General features: G+C 37.6%; 1 protein-coding gene across 1 annotated transcript in view; it reads right to left on the bottom strand.

Annotated features, from left to right (window-relative positions):
* The window catches only part of TBC1D19 (TBC1 domain family member 19), a 208,704-nt gene that overhangs the window by 101,896 nt on the left and 80,112 nt on the right, over positions 1 to 26,696 (bottom strand). The window contains 2 exon segments of the mRNA XM_037829534.1: positions 13,280 to 13,352; positions 21,437 to 21,547. Of these exon segments, the coding sequence (XP_037685462.1) occupies positions 13,280 to 13,352; positions 21,437 to 21,547 (184 nt within the window).

The raw sequence follows: 26,696 nt of genomic DNA, 5'->3' as shown, positions 1-26,696 counted from the left end.
TACAAGACTTGAATGGTACTCTAAACCAACCAGACCTAACAGACATATACGGACACTTCAGCCAACAGCAACAGAATACACATTCTTCTCTAGGGCACGTAAATCATTGTCCAGGATAGACCATGTTCCAGTTTTAATGTATTGTGTCCCCCCAAACACCATTATCTTTGATGTAATCTTGTGTGGGCAGACCTATCAGTGTTAATTAGATTGTAACTCTTTGAGTGTTTCCATTGAGATGTGTCCCACCCAACTGTGGGTGATGACTCTGATTGGATAATTTCCATGGAGGTGTTGGCCCGCCCATTGGGTGGGTCTGAATTAAATTACTGGAGCACTATATAAGATCAGACAGAAGGAGCAAGGTGCTACAGCCAAGAGAGACACTTTGAAGAAAGCCGTTGAAAGCAGACTCTTGCTCTGGAGAAGCTGAGAGAGGACAAATACCCCAAGTGCAACCAAGAGTGACAGTTTTGAGGAACTGCAGCCTAGAGAGGAACGTCCTGGGAGAAAACCATTTTGAAACCAGAACTTTGGAGCAGATGCCAGCCATGTGCCTTCCCAGCTAACAGAGGTTTTCCAGACACCATTGGCCACCCCCCAGTGAAGGTACCTGTTTGCTGATGTGTTACCTTGGAAACTTTGCGGCCTTGGGACTGTAGTTGTGTAACCAAATAAACCCCCTTTTATAAAAGTCAATCCATCTCTGGTGTTTTGCATTCTAGCAGCATTAGCAAACTAGAACAGACCATAACTTACATCACAAAATAGGTCTCAGTAAATTCAGAAATACTGATATCATGTGATACATCTTTCCAATCAAAATGGAATGAAGCTAGAGGAACCTAAGATGGCGACTAGGTGAGACAGAGAAAAAAACACCTCCACAGAAAACACTAGATAAAAAACCAGAAAGGACCCCGAACACCACTTCCAGAGTAGCACCAGCCGGACAAGTTCTGCTAAAGCCACAGGAAACGTGTGTTTGGTGAGACCAGAAGTTTGCATTCTGAAATGAGTGAGTGTGTCGGCTGAGTCCCTCAGCCACGCTGCAGTGTGGGGAAACGGTGGGTTGGCGTTTTTAGAAAAAAAAAAAAAAAAAAAGCCCGGGAACAGCTGCAGATAAGACAGGAGCGGTCTGGACTAACGCCTCAGTGTCTGGGGTGGAGGATACCCCTTCTCACACCCACTGCTGACTGTCTCAGGTCCAGGGGAGCAAACGGGAGACACACGACTTGCAGCCGTCTCCCCAGCGTGCAGGGCTACTCCTGCCCAGGGCCGAACACACAGCACAGAGCCGAGCCAAAAAACCCAGCCCGACAGGGAGTTTCCCGCAGCACCACTCACATGACACAATATCGGCCGTGGACAGTGGCCTTGAATACACCCACGGCTGATTGTCCCGGAGCTGGGAGAGCGGAGCTGTGCGGAAAGGGGGAAGTTAACGCGTCCCATTCAACCATCTTTGAAGTGGGCTGGGAACGCCCCTACACAGCCCGGTGGCCCAGGGCTTCCCTGGAGGCCAGCACTCACTTGTGACGTGACATGGCCCTTCCCCCCTCAGCAGAGGTCCTGGAAAAGCACAGCAGGGAGGGGGGAACCGCTCGGAAATCCCAGGGAACCTATGCCAATACCAAGGACTCTTGTGTCAGCGGCAGAGAACAGCCTTAAATCTCCGGGAACACCTGGGAGGTTTGATTAACCTGCCCTTCCTCCCTCACCACTCAGGCACACGCCCCTCATTGATGGCAGACAGCACCGACAACACACCCAAATTAAGTGCACCAATTGGACCCCAAAAGAATCAGATCCCCACACACCACAAAGTTGGGGAGAACTGACTTGAGGGGAATAAGTGACTCACGGACACCATCTGCTGGTTAGTTAGAGAAAGTGTGTGTCACCAAGCTGCAATTCTAACAAATTAAAGATCAAGTAAAGCAAATGCCAAGAGGCCAAAAACAACAGAAAATCTTAAAGCATATGATAAAACCAGATGACATGGAGAACCCGAACCCAAACACTCAAATCAAAAGATCCGAAGAGACACAGTTCCTGACAGAATTAATCAAAGAACTACAGACAGGCAATGAGAGCACGGCACGGGATATAAAAGACTTGAAGAAGAGCATGGCACAGAATATAAAAGACATAAAGAAGACCCTAGAAGAGCATAAAGAAGATATTGCAAGAGTAAATAAAAAATAGAAGATCTTATGGAAATTAAAGAAACTGTAGGCCAAATTAAAAAGACTCTGGATACTCATAATACAAGATTAGAGGAAGCTGAACAACAACTCAGCCTCCTTGAGGCGCACAGAACAGAAAATGAAAGAACAAAAGAAAGAATGGGGAAAAAAATTGAAAAAATTGAAATGGATCTCAGGGATATGACAGATAAAATAAAATGTCCAAATTTAAGACTCATTGGTGTCCCAGAAGGGGAAGACAAGGGTAAAGGTCTAGAAAGAGTATTCAAAGAAATTGTTGGGGAAAATCCCCAAACCTTATACACAATATAAATACACAAAGCATAAATGCCCAGCAAACTCCAAATAGAATAAATTCAAACAAACCCACTCCAAGACATATTCTGATCAGACTGTCAAATACTGAAGAGAAGGAGCAAGTTCTGAAAGCAGCAAGAGAAAAGCAATTCACCACATACAAAAGAAACAACATAAGACTAAGTAATGACTACTCAGCGGCCATCATGGAGGCAAGAAGGCAGCGGCATGACATATTTAAAATTCTGAGAGAGAAAAATTCCCAACCAAGAATACTTTATCCAGCAAAACTCTCCTTCAAATTTGAGAGACAGCTTAAATTTTTCACAGACAAACAAATGCTGAGAGAGTTTGCTAATAAAAGACCTGCCCTACTTCAGATACTAAAGCGAGCCCTACAGACAGAGAAACAAAGAAATGAGAGAGAGGTACAGAGACTTTTAACAGACATATATAGACTATTACATCCCAGGTCACTGGGACACATGTTCTTCACTAGTGATCACAGATCTTTCTCCAGAATGGACTGTATGCGGGGACATAAAAACAAGCCTCAATAAAATAAAAAATAAAAAAATGAATTTGTTCAGAGCACATTCTCTGACCACAATGGAATACAAATAGAAGTCAATAACCATCAGAGACTTGGAGAATTCACAAACACCTGAAGGATAAAAATGAGGGGAAGATGAAAACATTCCCAGATAATCAAAAGCTGAGGGACTTCATCACCAGTAGATCAGTCCTAAGCAGGCTGAAAGGAAGGGACACTAAACAATTGACTGAAACCACATGAAGAAATAAAGATTTCCAGTAAAGATCACATAGTAAATATAAAGATTAATGCTACTGTATTGTTGATTTATAACTCCACTATTTACTTCCTACAGGATCTAAAATACATAAACTGTAATGATATATCGTTGGTTTTGGACTCAGTGTAAAATATGTAATTCTTGACAAGAACTACATAAAGGTGGGGGAATGGAGGAATATAGGAACACAGCTTACATGTCCTATTGAAGTTAAGTTGGTATCAAAGAAAAACAAGATTGTTATAGATTCAAGATGTTAAATTTAAGCCCCATGGTAAACACAAAGAAAATATCAGAGAATATGACCAAAGAGACGAAAAGTATAGTAGGGGTTCCAAGAAGTGGGGGAAGGGGCAATGGGGAGTAAAGAAATGAGAGTAGGGTTTTTGTTTGGGGTGAAGGGAAACTTCTAGAAATGGATGGTCGGAAGGTGATAGCATTGCAACATTCTAAATGTGATTAATCCCACTAATGGAATGCTAGGGAGGGGTGGAATAGGAAGATTTAGGCTATATATATCTTTCCACAATGGAAAAAAAAAAAATAAGACAGTCTAAATAGATGACAATTAAATGCCAAGGATGATCCTGGATGTGATCTGAGGTCGGAGGAGAGGAGGCTCAAAGGGACACAGATGGGACACAAGAAAAAAAAAAAAAAAGAGAATACAGAATGTAAGCTTTATATCAATGTTGAATTTCTTGAACTTCTTAGCTGTGTTTAATGAGATTGCATAAAATAATGTTCTTGTCCATGGGAAAGGTATATGTGAATTATATTGTTTGTTCAAAGATATGTGCAGCTTGCTGTCATATGTTCAGAGGAAAGAGCAATAGATGATGGGTGTTAGGGAGGGAGGAAGGGAGGGAGAGAGGGAGGGAAAGAGACAGTGGTGTGACAGGATCTTAAAGGTGATGGATCGGGGTATCGGGGGAGGGGGGTCGGGTTATGATGGAGTTCTATGTATGGGGTTTGTACTGTTTTTCCAACTGTTCCTGTAAGATTGACCGTATTTCAAAATAAAATTTACTACAAAAAAAAATGGAATGAAGCTAGAAATCAAAAACAGAGAAAGAACTGGAAAATTCAAAATTTGTGGAAGTTAACGTATTCTTAAACAACAAATGGGTTAAAGAGGAAATCACAAGGGTATTTAGGAAATATCTTGAGGCCAATGAAAATGAAAACACAATATACGACAGCAAAGCCAGAAATAGAGGGAAATTTATAGGCCCAAATGTTTACATTGAAAAAGAAGAAAGATTTTAAAGCAGAGACCTATCCTTAAAACGGAGAAGGTAGAAAAAGAAACAGAAATTAAACCCACAGCAAGAAGAAGGTAGAAAATGACAAAGATTAGTGTGGAGATAAACAAAATAGAGAATAAAAAAAATAGAGAAAATCAACAAAACAAAAAGTTGGTTCTTTGAAAAGATCAATAACGTTGACAACCCTTTAGCCAAATTGCCAAAGAAAAAAAGAAGAGGACATAAATAATTAAATCAGAAATATAAAGGGGGCATTACTCCTGATCCCACAGAAATGAAAAGGACCATGTGCTAGTTTGAATGTGTTGTGTCCCCCAAAACACCATACACCATTATCTTGGATTCGGTCTTGTGTGAGCAGATGTATTAGTGTTGACTGGATTGTAGTTCTTTTACTGGGTGTTTCCATGGAGATGCGACCCACCTAACTGTGGGTGATTTCCATGGAGGCGTGGCCTGCCCATTCAGCGTGGGCCTTGGTTGGTTTGCTGCAACACCATATAGGCTCGGACAGAGGGAGCAAACTTGCTACAGCCAAGAGGGACACTTCGAAGAATGCACGGAAGGTGAGAAGAGGAGCTACAGATGAGAGACAGTTTGAAGACGGCCGTTGAAAGCAGACTTTTGCTCCGGAGAAGCTAAGAGAGAAAAAATGCCCCAAGAGCAACTAACAATAACATTTTTGAGGAACTGTAGCCTAGAGAGGAATGTCCTGGGAGAAAGCCATTTTGAAACCAGAACTCTGGAGCAGACGCTAGCCACATGCCTTCCCAGCTAACAGAGGTTTTCTGGACACCATTGGCCATCCACCAGTGAAGGTATCTGATTGTTGACATGTTACCTTTGACACTTTATGGCCTTAAGACTGTAACTTTGTAACCAAATAAACCCCTTTTATGAAAGCCAATCCATTTCTGGTATTTTGCTTAACGGCAGCATTAGCAAACTAGAAGAGACCATAAGAGGGTACTATGAACAACTGTACGCCAACAAATTAGATAACTTAGATGAAACAGATAGATTCGTAGAAACAGAAAAACTACCTAAACCTACTCAAGAAGAAACAGATTTCAATAATTCAATCACTAGTAAAGAGACTGAATCAGTAATCAAAACCCCGACAATGAAAGTCCCAGGACCAAATGGTTTCACAGGGGAATTTTACCAAACATTCCAAGAAAAATTAACACAAATCCTGCTCAAACTGTTCAAAAACACTAAGAAGGAATACTCCCTAATTCACTCAATGAGGCCAACATCACCCTCATACCAAAGCTAAATAAAGATGTCAGAAGAAAAGAAAACCAAAGACCAATATCTGTTATGAATCATAGATGCAAAAATCCTCAACAAAATACTAGCAAACTAAATCCAAAAGTGCATTAAAAGAATTTTACACCATGATCAAGAGAGACTTACCCAGGTAAGCAAGGGTAGTTCAACACATGAAAATCAAATATCTAGGAATAAATCTAACCAAGGATGTAAAGGACTTTTACACAGAAAACTACAAAACATTGTTAAAAGGAATCAAAGAAGACCTAAATAAATGGAAGGATATTTTGTGTTCATAATCTGGGAGACTAGATATTGTTAAGATGCCAATTCTACCCAAACTGATATACAGAGTCAATGCAATACCAATCAAAATCCAATAGCCTGAAAAAATAGAGTGATCTAAGATGGCAGCATAGAGAAGAGTGGAAGCTAGTTAGTCCTCCTGGAACAACTAATAAACAACCAGGAACAACTAGTAAATAATCTGGAATAACTCAGGGAGACAAACATGACCGTCCACTCATCATACACCAACCTGAATTAGGAGGAAGGCCCGAGATCGCAGCATAAAATCTGTAAGTAAAAATTGTGGATCCAAGCTGGGAGCCCCCTCCCTCCAAGGCTGAGCTGCAAAGCCTCATGGTGCTAGAGAGCAGCTCTCTTCCAGCAAGTGAATACAGCTCAGCTGAGCTCCAACTGGGGTTTTAATTGGCAAGCATGGACTGCTTGATATAAGCTATGAATTCCCAACAAGCAGACAGAGACTTTGGGTGAAGACTGACCTTGGAGAGCCAGAGCGTGACGCGGACTGACCCTGAAGGGGCCTTTCTGTCCCTGTTTCGGCTCAGTGGAGAAAGCCTCAGCCATTTTCAGTTCCCAGCACTCTGACCCAGACAAGGGTGGAGATAGCACAGGCAGAGAGAGACCACTGAAATGCTAATGACCTCTCCCTAGGGGGTCTATCTTCCCTAAGAGGAAAGAGGTGGGGTCTAGCTCTGCTCCCAGCCTTCCATTCAGAACCAGACCCCAGAGTCTGGGGGAAAACAGCCACAGGCCACACCTCCTTACACCAGTCAGGAGTTACAAGCTGAGAGGCACCACCTGCTGGGCAGAAAAGCACAGTGACCTGAGGCCTCAGGGTGCACCAATCTTCTAAGACACACCATCCGGGAAACCAGATACTGAACAGTTCTTCCTTCTGGGAATGGAGCCCGTTTTGGTCTAGGAAAACCTGATCGGGGTAACCAAGGAAACCGTGCCTAGACAACAGAAAACTACAACCTACACCAAGAAAAACAAAGTTATGGCCCAGTCAAAGGAACAAACTTACACTTCAATTGAGATACAGGAATTTAAACTACTAATAACAAGTCAATTCAAAAAGTTTAGGGAAGACATGGCAAAAGAGATGAACCGTATAATGAAAACACTGGGCCTACATAAGGTAGAAATTGAAAGTTAGAAAAACCAACTGGCAGAATCTAAGGAAATGAAAGGCACAACATAAGAGATGAAAGATACAATGGAAACATACAACAGCAGATCTCAAGAGGCAGAAGAAAACACTCAGGAACTGGACAACAAGGCACCTGAAAGCCTACACACAAAGGAATGGATAGACAAAAGAATGGAAAAATATGAGCAACGTCTCCAGGAGCTTAAGCACAAAACAAAAAGCAGGAATGTATGTATCACTGGTGTCCCAGAAGGAGAAGAGAAGGGAAAAGGGGCAGAAGCAATAAAAAGGAAATAATCAATGAAAATTTCCCATCTCTTATGAAAGATATAAAATTACGGATCCAAGAAGTGAAGCGTACCCCAAACAGAATAGATCTGAATAGGCCTACGCCAAGACACTTAATAATCAGATTATGAAATGTCAAAGATAAAGAGAGACTCCTGAAAGCTGCAAGAGAAAAGCGATCCATCACAAGAAAGGAAGCTTGATACGACTATGTGCGGATTTCTCAATAGAAACCATGGAGGCAAGAAAGAAGTGGGGTGATATATTTAAGATATTGAAAGAGAAAAACCACCAACCAAGAATCCTATATCCAGCAAAATTGTCCTTCAAATATGAGGGACAGCTTAAAATATTCTCTGACAAACAAACAATGACAGAGTTTTTGAACTAGTAACCTGTCCTACAGGAAACACTAAAGAAAGCACTGCAGACAGCAAGGAAAAGACAGGAGTGAGAGGTTTGGAAAACAATTTTGGGAGATAGTAGCACAGCAATGAAAGTACACTGAACAAAGATGACTGTGAGTATGGTTGAAAGAGGAAGGTTGAGACCATGTGGGACACCAGCACAAAAGATGAAGGATAAAGACTGGGACTGTGTAACTCAGGGAAACCTAGGGTGCTCAATGATTGTAATAAAAGGTACAAATATGTTTTTGGTTTTTTTTTTTAATTAATTTTTACTTTGAAATGCTTGCAAACTTACCAGGACAGTTACACAAATAATACAAACATCATACAGAGAATGCCACCATACCCTATCCAGCAGATACTGAGATCCACCAATTTTAACATTTTGTCACAACAAATATGTTTTTACATGAGGTAGAACAAATGAATGTCAGCATTACAAGGCGTTAAAAATAGGGTGGTATTGGGGGAAAATACAACTATTGCAAACTAGAGACTATAATTAATGGAAACATTGTGTTACGCTTCCTTTAATATAACAAAGGCAATATATCAAAGCTAAACGCATATGGGGGGGGGTGAATAGGGGAAGGGTATGGGACTCCTGGCATTGGTGATGTTGTCTGACTCTTTATTCTACCTGAGGTTAATGCTATCTTTCCTTTTGTTGCTTTCTAGCCTTCATGTTTTGTTTAGTTTTGTTTAGTTTTTCTTCTCTCTCTCTCTTTCTCTTTTCTTTTTCTTTTGTCTCTCTGCCTTCTTTGACTCTTCCTTCTTCTTTGTTGAAGAAATGGAGATGTCCTTAAATAGATAGTGGCGATGGTGCTGAATACATAAATACATGACTATACAGGGAACCACTGATTGTTTACTTAGGAAAGAATGTATGTGTGTGAACAAAACCATCTTAAAAGAAATGGGTTGATGAAGAAACCTTGGGGGCACTATATTGAGTAAAATAAGATAGACACATAGAGGCAAATATTGCAGGGTCTCACCGATATGAACTAATTATAATGTGTAAACTCATAGACATGAAATATAAGTTACCAGGATATAGAATGAGGCTAAAGAATGGGGAGTGGTTGCTTATTATGAGCAGAATATTCAACCAGGGTGAACTTAAATGTTTGGAAATGGACAGGGCTGATGGTAGCATGTTGTGAGAATAACTAATAGTGCTGAAAGGTGTGTGAAGGTGGTGGAAAGGGTAAGCTCAGAGTCACGTATGTCAGCAGAAGGAAAGCTGAAGGTTAAAAGACAGGAATGTATAAAACAGTGAATCTTGTGGTGGACAATGTCCATGATAAACTTTACAAATATTAGAAATCTCTCTCACAAACTAGAACAAAAGTATGACACTATAACTAGAAGTTAATTATAGAGAGGCATATAGGAAAAAATACATACCTATTGCAAACTAGATACTACAGTTAATAGTATTTTAACATTCTTTCATCAAGAGGAACAAATATACTATATCAAAACCATGAATCAATAATGGAGGGGGTCGGTGGTTAGGGGTATGGGAGGATTTGAGTTTCCTTTTTTTGTCTTTACTTCTTACCTGGAGTAATGAAAATGTTCTAAAAATCGAAAAAAAAATTAATTGTAGTGATGAATGCACAGCTGTATGATGGGGCCGTGGGCAACTGATTGTACACTTTGGATCTTTGGATAGTTGTATGGTATGTGAACAATTTCAATAAAAAATATATATATTAAAAAAAAATCCAATAGCCTTTTCTGAAGAATTGGAAAAGCCAATCATCAAATTTATATGGAAGGGTAAGGGGCTCTGAATAGCCAAAGACATTTTGAAGAAGAAGGTCAAAGTTAGAGGACTCACACTTCATGATCTGAAAACTCATATTCAATAAGGGTTTAATACCCAGAATGTATAAAGAAATCCTACAACTCAGTAACAAAAAGACAAACAACCTAATTAAATAGTCTTGAATAGACATTTCTCCAATGAAGATATACAAAAAGTACAAGAAAAGATGCTCAACATCAACAGTTATTTGATGCAAATCAAAACCACAATGAGATACCATTTCACACCCAGCAGAATAGCTACAATTAAAAAAATGGAAAGTTACAAATGTTGGACAGGATGCAGAAGAAGAAGAACACACTGTTGGCGAGAATGTAAAAGGGTGCAGCTGCTATAGAAAACAGTGGTAATTCTTCAGAGAGTAATTCCACTGCTAGTATACATCTAAAAAAACTGAAAGCAGGTACTCAAAGATATAAGCACACCAATGTTCACAGCAGTTGTGATGGTTAGGTTCATATGTCAACTTGGCCAGGTGATGGTGTCCAGGTGTCTGGTCAAGCAAGCACTGGCCTAACCATTAAGCAAGGATATTTCATGGCTGGTTAATAAACCAGAATGCTGGTTTATTAAATTATCAGTCAAGTGATTGCATCTGTGGCTGATTACATCTAAGATCAACTAAGGGAGTGTCACCCACAATGAGAGAATCCAATCAGTTGGAGTTAATACAATCAGTTGAAGACTTTCAAGGGAGAAGAGAAAACTTGCGCTTTTTTTTCTTCAGCCTGCTAGCATCTCCTGGAGAGTTCACTGAAGACCTTCACCAGAGTTGCCAGCTCGCAGCCTGCCCTACGGAATTTGGACCTGTGCATCCCCACAGTTGTGTGAGACATTTGTATAAAATCTCATATTTACAGGTTATCACCTGTTGGTTCTGTTTCCCTAGAGAACTCTGACTAATACAGTCGCATTAATACAGTCAAGGCACCTGAAAGCCTACACACAAAGGAATGGATAGACAAAAGAATGGAAAAATATGAGCAATGTCTCCAGGAGCTTAAGGACAAAACAAAAAGCAGGAATGTATGTATCATTGGTGTCCCAGAAGGAGAAGAGAAGCAAAAAATTGGAAGCAAACTCAAGTGTACATCAACTAATGAATGGATAAACAAAATGTGGTAAATACACACAATGGAATATTATTCAGCTTTAAAAAGGAATGACATACTGATACATGCAACAATATGGATGAACCTTGAAAACATCATGCTGAGTGAAATAAGCCTGACATGTTGAGTGAAATAAGCCTGACACAAAAGGACTATATGATATCACTGATAATGAAATAAATAGAATAAGCAAATTCATAGTCAGAACTTAGAATATAGGTTACCAGCAGACGGTAGGAAATAGGGAGTTAATGATTAAAATGTATGGAGTTTGTACTTGGTGTGACGGAAAAATTTTGGTAATGGCTGATGTGACGGTAACACAACATTGTGAATGTAATTAACAGCACTGAATTATATATTTGTATGTGGCTAAAGGGGGAAATTTTAGGTTATATATAAGTTTCTAGAATAAAAATTTTAAAAAACATCCATGGCTGTGCAACACAAGCAGTGAACCCTAAGGTAAACCCATGCACTACAGTGAATAGGACAATTATAAAAATGCGCTTTCATCAATTATAACAAATGTCCTACACATGGTGTTAATAGGGTGGCATATGGGAATACTGTATTTTATGCATGATTTTTCTGTAAACATACTTCTCTAATAAAAAAAAAAAATGGATTGAAAAAAAACAAACAAACACAGCACCAGGCATCATAGTATAGTATACTTTGGAATCAGACTACTAAGTTCTGAATCCCGGCTTCCACCACTAGTGACCTTGGGCAAGTTACTTAACATTCCCATTTTCTCAAGTTTAAAGTGATGGTCACTCTGCTAACTCATACCATACAAAAAGTTAGAACCATAATGTTAGACCATTACACACCAGAATGACTAAAACAAAGAACATGGAATACACCAAGTATTAGCAAGGATATAGAACAATCAGAACATTCATACATTGCTGTGGAAGTGTAAACAGGTACCACCACTTCTGAAAACTGTTTAGCATTATCTAGTAAAGCTGAACACATGCAAACCATAGGGCCAGAAATTGGAATTCTGGTCATATACTCAACAGAAGAGTATATGTATGCCTTTCAAAAGATACAAACTGGAATGGTCATAGCAGACTTATTTGTAAAAGCCCCAAATTTGAAACTTCCTAAAACCCATCAACAGTAGAATGGATAAATAAATGTGTGGTATATTCATACACGGAAAAATATAAAGCAAGAAGATGAACTACATATTTATACAACAATATTGCTGAATCTTATAAACAATGTCGAGCAAAATAAATCAACCTCAAAGAATACACGTTGTATGGTTCCATTCATATGAAGTTCAAGAACAAACAAAAGTAATCTATGCTGTTAGAAATCAGGTTTATAATGGAAAATAAATATTCAAAAAGGGTAGGGGGGCCTTCTGTCTATTGATCTCAGTGGTATTTTAGAAGGTGTGTACAATTTGTAAAAATTCAATGAACTGTCCTCTTATGACATATGTACTTTTCTATATGCATTATGTATTACTAACAACAATGGTAATAACACATACGTCCTAGTTATGAGAGTTTAGAATGAGATAATACATATGTATCAAACATTTTTGCTACATACATATTAAAATAATAGCAATAACTTAAGCAATTATTATTGTTAATAATAATAACAATAAACCACAAACCTCCTTATTTTATAGAAGCAGCAGACTCAGAGATGTAAAGTGACTTGTGTAAGTCACACAGCTAGTCAATGGCAGAAGAAGACTAGAACAGCCCTCTGACCCCGTTTAGTATTATTTCTAGTACAGTAAAGAACTCCCATACTCTGAGTCAATTTTTACTTCCTTTTTATTATAACTAAACACCAATCTGGTCTTTTATGAAAAGTACATTGTACTTATGCACAAAAAGAGAAAAGTTATGGTAATTATCTGGATAATTAAGGTTTAAAAGGTACTGATTTTTAAAACTTAAATTTTCTCTATGTGCCGTTGTTCACTTAACTTGGTGATATGAAAAATAATTAAAATAGATAGTGGTGGCCAGTAGGGAGAAATATGAGAGCTACCCATGAATATTTTGCCAACAAAATGACTTATTAATGACTTCTGAAAACTATTTAGAGATCTTCATATAAAAAGACTTACAAAATCTAGTTGAACTTTGACAATTACAACATATGGAATTCTTTTCAACAATTAATAGCAACCCAAAGAGTGGCAAAAAGCATGCTTAGTTTTCAAATATTAAAAAAAAAAAAATACTACATCAGTTTGGAAATGGCAAGATAAACCTTAAAATCTCTCTCATTTATCATTAATTACATGCCACATAGGAGAAATACGAACCAGGAGGTACTTGCGTAGAATCATCTATACCCAGTTGTCCTGTATTTAAGCTGAGTTCTACAAAGAATTCTTTCTGAAAAACAACATACACAGAATTAACATACATTTCAGATTTTGCTACACATTATTAAAAAAAAAAACTTCTGTTAAACACCAAATTAAAATCACAATGTAAAATGAATCTCCTTCCTTCAAATACCTTAAAAAATTTTAGTAAATATCTAGATTGTAATGCATTCGTCCAAATTAAGGACAATAACAGCATGTTTCTTTTTACTACGTTTCTTTTTTACCATGGGACACATTATATTCATGTGAAATATGCATGAATAGAAAATATGTAAGTCTTTAGTAAAAACTAACATATATATATAACAGGAAAAAAAAATCTAAACACCCATTATTTCTCCAAATGTACAACCTTTAGTGATATTTTTCTTTCCCCTAATTTTTCCTGTTTAAGAAAGGCTTTTACTTTGATGTCTTCTGACCAAATATGAGTGCTGTCATTGCTTAACAAGTTTCTTTCTTAAATAGTTCTTCATTTTGCCTTGTTAGGTAGTAGACTAATTAGTAATGTAGGTGTGCCAGTTTTAAGCTGTTACATACCACAGGAAAGGCCATGTTCTTTTAATCTAGTCTTGAGGATGCAAACTTATTGTGGGTGGGATCTTTTGAGTAGGTTGTTTCCATGGAGATGTGACCCACCCAATTGTGGGTGAGACCTTTTGATTAAATTATTTCCATATTATTAAATTATTCTACCTTTTCCATTAAAAGGTGTGGCCCCGCCCATTCAAAGTGGGTCTTGATTAGTTTACTGGAGTCTTTACTAGAGCTCAGGGGCTGACACAGACCCAGATGCTTGGAGATGCAGACAGAAAGATGTTTGGACATGCTAAGCTAGGAGATGAAGCCCAGAATTTGCCCCGGAAAAGCTAAGAGAGGACCCCCAGATGCTTAGAGAGAAACGCCCTGGAAGAACAAGCAAGGACACACAGGAGCTGAGAGACAAGCCCAGAGACATTCTGGAGAAAGCCATTTTGAAACCAGAACCCTGGAGTAAAGGACCAGCAGATGCCAATCATGTGCCTTCTCAGCTTACAGAGGTATTACAGACACCATCAGCCTTTCTTCAGTGAAGATATCCTCTTGTCGATGCCTTAGTTTGGACACTTTTATGACCAAATGTAAATATGTAACCTAATAAATCCCTTTTATAAAAGCCAATCCATTTCTGGTATTTTGCATAACAGCAACTTGAGCAAACCAGAACAGTAGGGAATGGTAATTACCCCTTTGAGTAAAGAACAACTAACATTCAAACCTTTCCTGAAAAACACATACACACTCACTTAAACAATATATGTAGAACATATCAATTTTATATCCTAAAATTATTGTCTAAAATTACCAATATAATTCTGTATCTGTGGTTTCTATGGTACTGTACTTCTTGCAGCTCTTAATCAACTAAATACTGAAAATATCCAAGACAACCTAAATTAATTTTTAAGTAAAATTGGATCATCAAGTACTCTGCTACAATAAGAATAGATTAGATTTATTCTCCAGACTTCCTCTACTTATGTACTGATGTCTGAAGAAAGTAAACATGCTTGTCTGGTTTTTTTTTTAAACATATAAAAACTCCACACTATTCACATTCTTTTTAATTCCCTAAGTAATTAAATATTTCTATTAACATTTATTTGCTTCAGCATTTTGTTACCATTCTAATTGCTAAAATCATTCTTCTTTCTCCTTTATAAAAATGGAATTAGTTTTTAATCCTTCTCAATTATCTACTGTTATTTAAATTATTGATTTATCCTGTCTCTTGCAAGACAGTTTTTCAGTCTAAAACACACACACAATATTTTTGTGTTTATTTTAAATAGCAACCATTATATTTCAATTTTTCAACTAACTTGATTATTATCTGTACTTTAAAAAGGCACTGCATCCTATGTTACCCATTTTTAATGACTATAAGAGATAAAAATTTAATTTTATTCTTCCATTGTCAATCATTGTCTTCATTTATAATCATTTAAGACATTTTTCCTTCAATGACTTCATTAGACTAAATGATCATACATTTGATTTTTTTTAATAAGCTTGTTCTTCTCACTGCATGATACATTTCAATATGAGTTTCCGTAATCAGAACGGATGGAGAATTTTACTTAAGCTAAGATGTTAAGGAGCAATGCATTGGACCTTTTTTAATTCAACATCAGTGGACCTGAGTCCTGATCCTGAATTTCATTCACAACTCACCCAAGACATGTTGCCTTCTGGGAAGCCTTCCTTGATATTCCAGACTTATCTAAACAACTCCCTGAACTCATATTACCGCATTTTATCAATCTCTATGAAGACACAAAATTACATCATGTTGAAACTATCTTTCTACCACCCATCATCCCATTAACCTGAAGCTTTTGGAGATGAGGATGGTCTCCTGTACACATATGCATCCCCAGGACTTGGCACAGTGCCTGGCACATAGCAGAGGGACCCAATAAATATTGCACCACGCTACTGAGTTCTAGTCCCAATCTCCTGCCTTCATTAGACTGAATTAGTAAACAAGAATTACTCTTTAACTTTAAAGAATTTCCATTTCAAGAAATTTCCCTTCAAAATGGTTGAGTCTACATAGATGAACTAGGTTTAAGGCCATCCATTATAGGACCACAGGACTCACTGAGTCTCACCAAGTTCAGTACTCATATAGACAGACCAGGCACAGATAGATCATGCATCCTGGAGTCAGAATCACTGTATCGCCATGCTGCATGATGCGGGAAGTCAGAGACAGTTATCTCTAATGACTGCAGGAAAAGAAAGACTAAGGTGACTCTCGGTATAGCCTCAATTTCTTGAAAATTAGCCACAGCCAGAAATGCATCCAGGTCAGCTCAAGATCCTTTCAGACAGTCAGAGAGAGGCATAATTACTCTCACTCATGCACACGTTGAAACTTTTCCCCTACATTATCCTTTTTGTCGTCTTTCAAGACCAGTTCAAGTGGCAGTACCTCTGAGATGACTTTCCTACCATTTCCAAGAGAATTTGCTACTTCATCTTCTGTACAGCCACAGCACTTCATATAAACCTCTACTAAAACGATTTGCAATACTTTTTTAAAATAACTTTCTAAAAATTAATTTTTAATCAAAGTTGAAGTAATAATGGTTACTATTTAAATACTGCTGGCTATGTTTCAACTATCATTTTGCATGCTCTATATATTTGAACTTATTTGATCTGTACAACACTTCAATGAGGTATCATCATTATCCATATTTTACAGATGAGGAAACTAAGGCACAGGAAATACAAATAACCCGCCCAAGATCACACAGCCAGTAAGTAGTAAAGTCGGGATTTAAACCCAGGTTGGTTAGCTTCAGAGTCAAATCACCTAACCATCATTTTATACTACCTCTACATGCAGCAAATAGTTTAAGAAGCCAAATCAACAACAGCAGCAGCAACAAAATAGCAATTCCCTGTATTACAGCTTCTTTCCCAATACACATACAATCACAATTGGCTCACTACCCAGAGACAACCACTTCCAGCTTTTTATTCTGGTATTTATTTCAATATTTCCAAGTAACCAGAGTGTATTGTTATTTCTTGGTTCACCAGTTTCAAATATCATCCATTGACTTTGCATGGTAAATGAAGATGGTAGCTCGTGTATATCTTTACACCCTCCATCACCCCCATGTAATTGTATGTCGATTCTTAAATCAAATCCATATTAAGAATTTACTTTATTATGCCTATGTAAATATTATTCACTGCTGAGCCACATGGTATGCTACAAATGTTTCCCTTCTTGTACTTTGTTTTTTCTTAGTTAATAATTAAACCATTTGTTCACTTATGCAATTCTCTCTAATCATTTACCTCTTCCTATGCCCTTTTACCTTGAAAAGGCCCTTCTTAACACAATTTTGCATGTGGTCAAACCCATCAAATCATCTATCCTTTTGGTGTTTTCTAGGAGACCTCTTTCCTGGAAACTTCCAATCTCCTGCTCAAATCTGGGATTGTTGTGTTCCAGTCCTGTTGCACAGCTGCCATCCTGGAACTTCTCTTGGCTCTCATTCTGGAAAATTCCTCCTTTTCTTGGTGGTAACCCCAATTCCCGGGTCCCATGTTTTGCTCTTTTTGTTTATGACCTTATTATGGAGCACTTCTACACGCAGCAAGTATGAATGGAAGGTAAATATTATAGATCACATTTATCAGAAAATATCTACTCCACCTTCATATTTGATTGACCGTTGCTTGTGTGTAGAATTCTAGGTTTGAAATCATTCCCTCAGATTTTTAAAAGTATTACTGCAAACTCTGCTGGCTTCCAGTCTTGCTGCTAAGAAGTAAGAGACCACTCTAATTCTTGGTATTTTGTATGTAACCTGTTTTTCTTCTATAATATGTATTTAGAAACTCCCCTCATTCAGGGTGCCTTGGTGTGGGGTTCGTTTGTTTGTTTGTTTGTACAGAGCATTTATTTTAATTAAAAAAAGTTTATAAATGTTTTTCAACGACACAGGTATTTAATTTTCATTCCCAACCCATCAGGACTCACATGAAAATAAAACATTAAAATAGAAAAGGAGAAAAAAGCCAAATGGAAAGAAAAAAAAGAAAAACTGGTTCACAGGATCTGATTTACTTCTGGACTCTTTCTAGTTCTTGTATGGGTTTGTATGGCCTCCTGTGTCTTTATATTTGAGCATTCTATATCTTCAACACCAGTCCTGCGCTTTCCTCAATTTCTTTCGCTTCTTTGTTACTGTTTTTGCTTTCAAACTTCCATTCTCCACAACACAGAGGTCCAGTATGCCATCATCCTTACTTCCTATAGCTTTTTTTTTTTACATTTTATTTTGAAATAAATTCAAAGTTATAGGAACAGTTGCAAAAACAATACAAACCCCATACATAGGACTCCAGCATTCCCTGACCTCCCCCATACCCTGATCCACTAACTTTAACATGTTGTCACACTGCTATTTCTTTCCCTCCCTCCCTCCCTCCCTCTCTCCGTATCTATCATCCATCATCTATTGCTCTGTCTTCTGAACATATGAGAGCTAGCTGCACACATCCTTGAACAAACACTATAATTCACATATACAATTTGTGGGTCTTTTTAAATTCATTGTATTAGGTACCTGGTGGGACTTTTCATACACCAGAGATCCATTTCTTTCTGTTCTCAAAAACTTTTAATAATTTTCTTCTCTCTGTTTTCTCTTTCTGGAGCTCCTACTGGTCAGATATTGGCCTTCCTGGATTGATCCTCTCATTTAAAAAAAAATATTTTCCCTCCTATTTTTCATCTCTTTAGCCTTTTTGCTTTTTATTGTACCATCTGGTAGGCATTTCCTCAGCTGCGTTCTCAACTCTTCTACTGAATTTTTTTGCAAACTATATTTTGATTCCTAAAAGTTCTTTTTTTCTTCTCTGCTTTGTTCTCTTAATGAAACTCTGTTCTTATTTCACAGTAAATACATCTTATCTCTCTGAGAATATTAATGATTTCTTTAAAGTATTCTATTTTTAAGAAATGCTAAACAACAGGTGAACCCTTTTGTCCGTGTGAAGATGACTTTGGGTTTACCTTCTTCCAGCACTATTTGCTGGGAGCACTATTGTACTAGACTACAAAGAAAAACATGGAATGGAATGCTAGCTATGTTACCAAGCAACACTATTTACTGAAAAATGATGACCCTTGACTGGTAAACTATATCTGAAATGGAGGACTGTAAGTGCACTATAAAAAATATTGGAAAACACAGGTCTTGGCTGCCTAGTGCCTTGTGTGGTATCTTGAGTACTCGGAAGCTGTGTTCATGAGTGTTACAAGAAATGGTTCCTACTATGTATGAGACTTCCTTAGGTTAGATGGCCTGCATGTGCCTAAGTGATCTTATCACTTCCAACTGAGAACATACTTTGTAGGGGCTGAAAAGCAGCTGGATGACTGTAAGGACTCCTAATGAATATATATATATATACATATATATATATACACACACACACATATATATATATATATGTATATATATATATATATATAATAATGTTATAAAACTTGCTGTTTTCTATCCTGTATCATTCATGAAATCTAAATGAAGCTGGTGTCAGGTTATGACCAATAGTATATGTGAATGTGAATGTAAATGCAAAAATGAGACAAATCTTGCTGGTTGTGATAAAGTACTGCACTCGTTGTCTGAATTTGCTATTCTTCTTTACTTCTTTGTTTTAGTTTGGGGTTTTGCCTTTCACTTTGGAAGCTTTCAAATGTCTGGGGATCCTAGGCTGGTCATTCTTATTTAGGAATGAGGCAATAAAAGCTAACAAGAAGCTCTGACTGCTAGAACTGAACTTAGTGTGTAAAGGCTGTTAAGTATTTTATATTCACCAGCTGTATTTTTTGTAGGTGTTCTCCAAATCCATGTAAGTCTTCTCTCTGGCATTCTTGAAATGGTAGAGGGTAGGAAGAGGAGAGTACTGGGTAGGTATAGTGGAAGGGGGGAGGGAGGGATGAGGGTATTCGTCTCACCAGACTTTCTTTTAATCCCTCTGTTTTCAATAAAGTGTCCTATATCTGTACTTCCATAGGTCTGAGGTCTCTGAATTCACAGGCTTTCTGATTCTGTTTCTCCAGTGAATAAACCTCTGGTTTCCAGTAGTAGACAAGGAGTCACCTGACGATGCAGGGTGGTAGGACCTAGTTGTCTAACTCCCTCTGATACAGAATTTTCACACAATTTCCATTTTCAGTTCTGTGGCTTACCACTGCCTTCCTGAACCTTCCCAAGGTTCTATGAAGAAAACCATCTTGCTTCTTATGTCAGTGTCCAGTAATGAAAAAGAAACCATACCAGAAATGTGAACAGAGAAAAACAGAAGCAGGAAATGCAGAAAGCAGCTACACTTCTATGCTCAAGGAGAGTAATCAAAAAAGGAACTAAGAACTTAGAAGAGGGCTCTATGCCCCATTCCAAGGCTGAGATCCAGACATTTATGGACAGGGGATGGCTACCATGGGAACATGCAGACTAGTGGTGGCAGAGAAATTTGCAAGAGGGTGTGGGCTAAAGCTGGCCCATGAGGGCTGCTGAGGTGAGTGCTACCGGGCCTCCTATAAGCTGATTTGCTGGCTCCAGCACCACTGGAACCAGGTAGGGAAACTCTTCCACCTGCTCTGGCTATGTAGTGCTCCACTGGCACCCTCTATTGGCAAAGCCTAATTCCCAAGCCAGTTGGCAAAGGAGAAATGTTTATAGGGTCCAGCTCCAGTATAACAAAGCAGAGCCAAATAAAGGTGTATTTGGAACTGAGAGATAATGAACTGATTACTGACACATTTTGCATCCATAACTCCCATCTTCTAGACACACTGAAATTGGACCTCCTTCTTCCCTAAGTTATTTATAATTCTCCCATCAGCTTTCTATCTTAATACATTAAAGTTCAGAGTTGTTTCCTAGTTTCAACAAAGACATTATTTACATTCCTGTGCTTCATTTTACCTCCGGGTAATTAACAAAAGAAGAGGGCATGATAATTTCTTAACTCTACCATCAGGAAATCTCTCTACCTTTCCATCATTATTTTATTTTAAAACTAACTTCATCACTAAACTGTGATGGTTTATAGGACAAAGGCAGTCTCTAATTCATCCTTAACTTTCCCTTGTCTCCCTCAGTATCTCATCATGATATGGATTCAGTAAAGGTTGGCTGAATTAAATAAAATGTACATTCTTAAAAATAATTTTATAAAAATCACAATTTCTTTCATTCAGTTTGATATACAGCCATACATCAGGCATCTGAATCCCAAACAAGCTGTCTCATAAATCTATGCTGTTTACTAAAATAAGGAGTAAGCAAAAGCATTAAAAGTTTGGTGTAAGTTCATCTTTAGCTCTACTAGAGAAGCAATTTGCTCTCTCTATATACATATTTGAAATAAAAAAGAAACTTTTCATTTTATTCATTTATTTAATGAGTAGACTGTCCTAATATGCTAGATATGTGCTGTGCTAAAATATGTTTTAATGGTTGATTTCTAAAATATGTTAATTTATTTGTAAATGTCTCTACTTACCAATTCAGGGATGTCTTTTACTTTCAGAGGAACTTGGATTAAACCCAAATGAGTCCTGAAACTAAGAGAATCACTATTTTCATAATTTGGGTTGCGAAGATTAATTAATACCTTCAAAAACAAATTCAACAAAATTGGTTAGTTTCTTTGTAGGCTGTTTACACTTATGAAATTGGCAATGATACTTCTGGTGCTACCACCACAAAATTAAAAGGTATTTGCACTTATGCATATATTTTAATTACATTCTAAACTAGTATAAAATTTTACTGAAATGTCAAAATAAAACACCATAAACATGTTGTTAATTAGGATGTTTTTAATAGTCTCAATAGGTGATCTACCATGCAAAGATCCAAAAAGGTAAGGATTTAATTAGAAATAAAAACTTGTGAGGGTAAGAAAAAATAAAAATTGCCCATTATATTTCATCAGTGAAGGTTACAAAAAAATTAAAATTGCTTGATTGCAATTTACCAAGAAAAATTTTAGAACCAACTCTAAACCTTCTAAAATAAGAAATGACAAGGCTTTTAAAAGATGGGAGAGTAACATTGGAGGGCATCTCCTCTGAACCAACCTCACAAGGAAGAAAAAAGGAAATTCAAAACTAATGAAAAAGACCACTTATATAATTGCCAAATATAAACAGATAAAATGTCTCAGATATTTGCATACCCTTTAACCTAAGAATTGTACTATGAATATGATTATGAAATAGAATTGTAAAGAAATAAAAATGTTTGCAAACATAGTACAGAAAGAACATTAATGAAGTACTGTTATAATGAAAGAGTATGAAACAACTTAAATATCTTATTGGAGGGAATTATTTAAAATGTGATTAATCAATAAGATATATTGTAATATGCTTCAATTAATATAGGTAAAGTGCTAAATGACATGATAAAATGTTCAAAATATATTAAGTTCTTAAAAAGTATAGTAAGGGAGAGAGCAGCCTCTTCAACAAATGGTGTTAGGAGAAGTGGATATCCATTTCCAAAAGAATGAAAGAGGACCCCTATCTCACACCTTATACAAAAATTAACTTGAAAAGACCCAAACATTAGCACTAAGACAATAAGACTCTTAGAAGAGAATGTAGGGCAATTTCTTAAAGATCTTGTGATAGGAGGTGGTTTCCTAGACCTAACACCCAAAGCACAAGCAACCAAAGAACAAATAGACAAATGGGATCTCCCCAAAATTAAACACTTTTGTACATCAAAGGACTTTGTCAGAAAGGTAAAAAGACAGCCTACACAATGGGAGACAATATTTGGAAACCACATATCAGATAAGGGTTTAATATCCCAAATATGTAAAGTGATCCTACAACTCAACAACAGAAAGACAAACAATCCAATTAAAAAATGGGAAAAGACATGGACAGACACTTTTCTGAAGAGGAAATGGCTCAAAAACATATAAAAAAAATGCTCAATTTCACTGGCTATTAGGGAAATGCAAATCAAAACCACAATGAGATATCATCTCACACCTACCAGAATGGCCATTATCAAAAAAACAGAAAATTTCAAGTGATGGAGAGGATGTGGAGATAGAGGCATACTTATTCACTTTGGTGGGAATGTAGAATGGTGCACCCACTCTGGAAGACAGTGTGGCAGTTCCTTAGGAAGCTAAGTATAGATTTGCCATATGACCCAGCTATTCCATTATTAGGTATATACTCAGAGAAACTGAAAGCTAAGACACGAATGGACATTTGTAAACCGATGTTTACTGGGGCATTATTCACAATAGCCAACAGATGGAAACAGCCCAAATGTCTATCAATGGACGAGCGGCTAAACAGACTGTGGTACATACACACAATAGAATATTATGCAGCTGTAAGACAAAAAAAAGACACAGAACACATAATAATGTGGATGAACCTTGAGGACATTTGGTGAGTGAAGTTAGTCAGAAACAAAGGGACAAATACTGTATGGTCTCACTAATATGAACTAACATTAGTGAGCAAACTTTGAGAGTTAAAAGCTGATAACACAGGCTATCAGGAGATAGAAAGGGGTAGAGATCAGGATTTGATGCTGAAGGACTACAGAATGTTCAGCAGGATTGATTGTATAGATCCAGAAATAGAAAGCACAATATTATGTGGTGGTAGCACAATACTGTAACTACACTGAACAAAGATTTCCGCGAGTAAAGCTGAAAGAGGTGGGCTAGGGGCATGAATAACACCTGAGGTAAAGATAGAGATAAAGACTCGGACTGTTTAACTTAGCAAAAACTGGAGTGGTCAGTGATTGTGACTAAATGTACAAATACAAAACTGTTGTCACATGTGGGAGAACAAATAAATGTCAACCATGCAGAGTGTTGGCAAGGGGATGGTATTGGGGAAAAATACAATCAAAGCAAACTGGAGTCTATGGTCAACAGTAACATTGTAATATACTTCCATTAAATGTAACAAAGGCAATATACCAAAGCTAAATGTGTATGAGAGGAGGATATAAGGGAGGGATATGGAATTCTCGGTAGTGTTGTTGTTGTCTGACCCTACTATTGTATTGTATGATATTTTATTTTTCTTTTTATTATCTTTTTTATTATTCATTTAAAAAAAACTTTTTTTTGTAGTAATCAATATGTTCAAGTGCTGACTGTGGTGATAAATGCACAACTGTATGATGATACCGTGAACAACTGATTGTACACTGTGGATAATTATATGGTATGTGAATATAGCTCTATAAAATTGTATGGAAAAACATAAATAGGGATACAAGTCCTGGTGAAAGCATGCAAAGAGGGATGTACGAATTTACTATTGGTTAGGAGGCAGAATGGTATAGCCTTTCTGGAGGACAGTGGGGTGGTTCCACACGAAGCTAAGTAGGTGGGTGCCTTAAGGTCCTGCAACTTCACTAGGGGGATTTACTTGGAGGATCTAACAGCAGGGACTTGAATGGACACTGGCACACTAGTGTTTATAGAGAAAGCATGCATGATTTGTAATGGTTGGAAGCGGCCTAAGGGTACATTGACTGAGGAAAAGAATGGTGAACTGTTGTGCGTGCATACAATGGAATATCGAGCAAGTGTGAGAAGGAGTGAAGCTGTGAAACACACAAGGAGGTGAATGGATCCTGTAGACAGCATTTTGAGTGAACTATGCCAGAAACAAAGGCAAAAACTATAATGCCTCACCAATATGGACTAACTACAATGTGTAAACTCAGAATTGAAACTCAAGCACAGCTTATCAGGGGAATGCTTATTGTAATGGTCCCTAGATTGTAAGCTCTTACAGCAGTCACATCTATTCCTGAATTGTTATGGCTATCTCCAGATTCCGAGATGCTGATCCCTTTGTGTATAACCTGATTGAACCCTGGGACTCTGGGGATCTGTGTGACACCTGAAACTCAGAGCTAGAACTTGGCAGATATGAATGTCAGTATTAGCACATACAGTAACTGTTAAAAAAGCTGAAAAGGATCCAGATTTCAACTAGAGATACGAATGAAGCAGATGTGGTTAGAACTAGGGCAAATAAGGCCAAAGGGTAAAGGACAATACTGACTGTGTTTTTTTTTTTTTTTAATCTTCATTTTATTGAGATATATTCACATACCATGCAGTCATACAAAACAAATTGTACTTTCGATTGTTTACAGTACCATTACATAGTGGTGCATTCATCACCCAAATCAATCCCTGACACCTTCATTAGCACACACACAAAAATAACAAGAATAATAATTAGAGTGAAAAAGAGCAATTGAAGTAAAAAAGAACACTGGGTACCTTTGTCTGTTTGTTTCCTTCCCCTATTTTTCTACTCATCCATCCATAAACTAGACAAAGTGGAGTGTGGTCCTTATGGCTTTCCCAGTCCCATTGTCACCCCTCATAAGCTACATTTTTATACAACTGTCTTCGAGATTCATGGGTTCTGGGTTGTAGTTTGATAGTTTCAGGTATCCACCACCAGCTACCCCAATTCTTTAGAACCTAAAAAGGGTTGACTGACTGCGTTTTAAAACTTCAAATTCCAGGTGAGACCAAGGGAAGAGATGTTTAGTTGGTGCAAGATCTATATTTCCTAAACAATTTAATTCATACAGTTTGTTCAAATACCACAATTACATGGAACTTTTAATAGAAAGACAGACCTGGTAGGTTTGCACAGGTTAGTGTGAAATAGAGACACAAAGTAATTTGGACAGAGAATAAAAATATATATGCAAGGCCCCCCTGAGGAGCTGGGGGGAAATGCAAAGGCATTGGGTTTCCTCACCTGGATTGTTGCTGATGTTGTCATAAACATTGAGGACTGGCGGTTTGATGTGCCGAGCCCTCTATCATGGGACTTGCCCTTATGAAGCACGTTACTACAAAGGAGAGGCTAAACCTGCTTATAATTGTGCCTAAGCGTCTCCCCTGAGTATCTCTTTGGTGCTCAGATGCGGCCCTTTCTCTCTAGCTAAGCCAACTTGGTAGGTGAACTTACTGCCCTCCCCCCAACATGGGATCTGACACCCAGGGGTGTAAATCTCCCTGGCAACATGGGATATGACCCCCAGGAATGAATCTGGACCCCACATCGTGAGATTGAGAACATCTTCTTAACCAAAAGAGGGATGCGAAATGAAACAAAATATAGTTTCGGTGGCTGAGAGATTCCAAATGGAGCCAAGAGGTCACTCTGGTGGGCATTCTTATGCACTTTATAGATAACTCTTTTTAGATTTTAATGCACTGGAATGGCTAGAAGTAAATACCTGAAACTATCAAACTGCAACCCAGTAGCCTCAAATCTTGAAGACGATTGTATAGCAATGTAGCTTACAATGGGTGACAGCGTGATTGTGAAAACCTTGCGGATCACACTCCCTTTATCCAGTGTATGGATGGATGAGTAGAAAAATGGGGACAAAAAACTAAATGAAAAATAGGGTGGGAGGGGTGGATGATTTGGGAGTTCTTTTTTACTTTTATTTTTAATTCTTTTTACTTTTTCTGGTACAAGGAAAATGTTCAAAAAATAGATTGGGGTGATGAACGCACAACTATATGATGGCACTGTGAACAACTGATTGTACACTTTGGTTGACTGTATGGTATGTGAATATATCTCAATAAAATTGAATTTATAAAAAAGTACAGTAAGTATAGTGGTAATTGCAGTTGACAGTTTTGTGAGTAATTTTTACTTTTAATTTTCTTTTATATATATTCTCTTATTTTTTAACAATTAACATCTATTTTTCTGGGA

Source organism: Choloepus didactylus, chromosome 3, assembly GCF_015220235.1.
Source record: "Choloepus didactylus isolate mChoDid1 chromosome 3, mChoDid1.pri, whole genome shotgun sequence".
In the NCBI taxonomy this organism is placed as follows: domain Eukaryota; kingdom Metazoa; phylum Chordata; class Mammalia; order Pilosa; family Megalonychidae; genus Choloepus; species Choloepus didactylus.
This window is presented reverse-complemented; position numbering and strand designations above follow the sequence as displayed.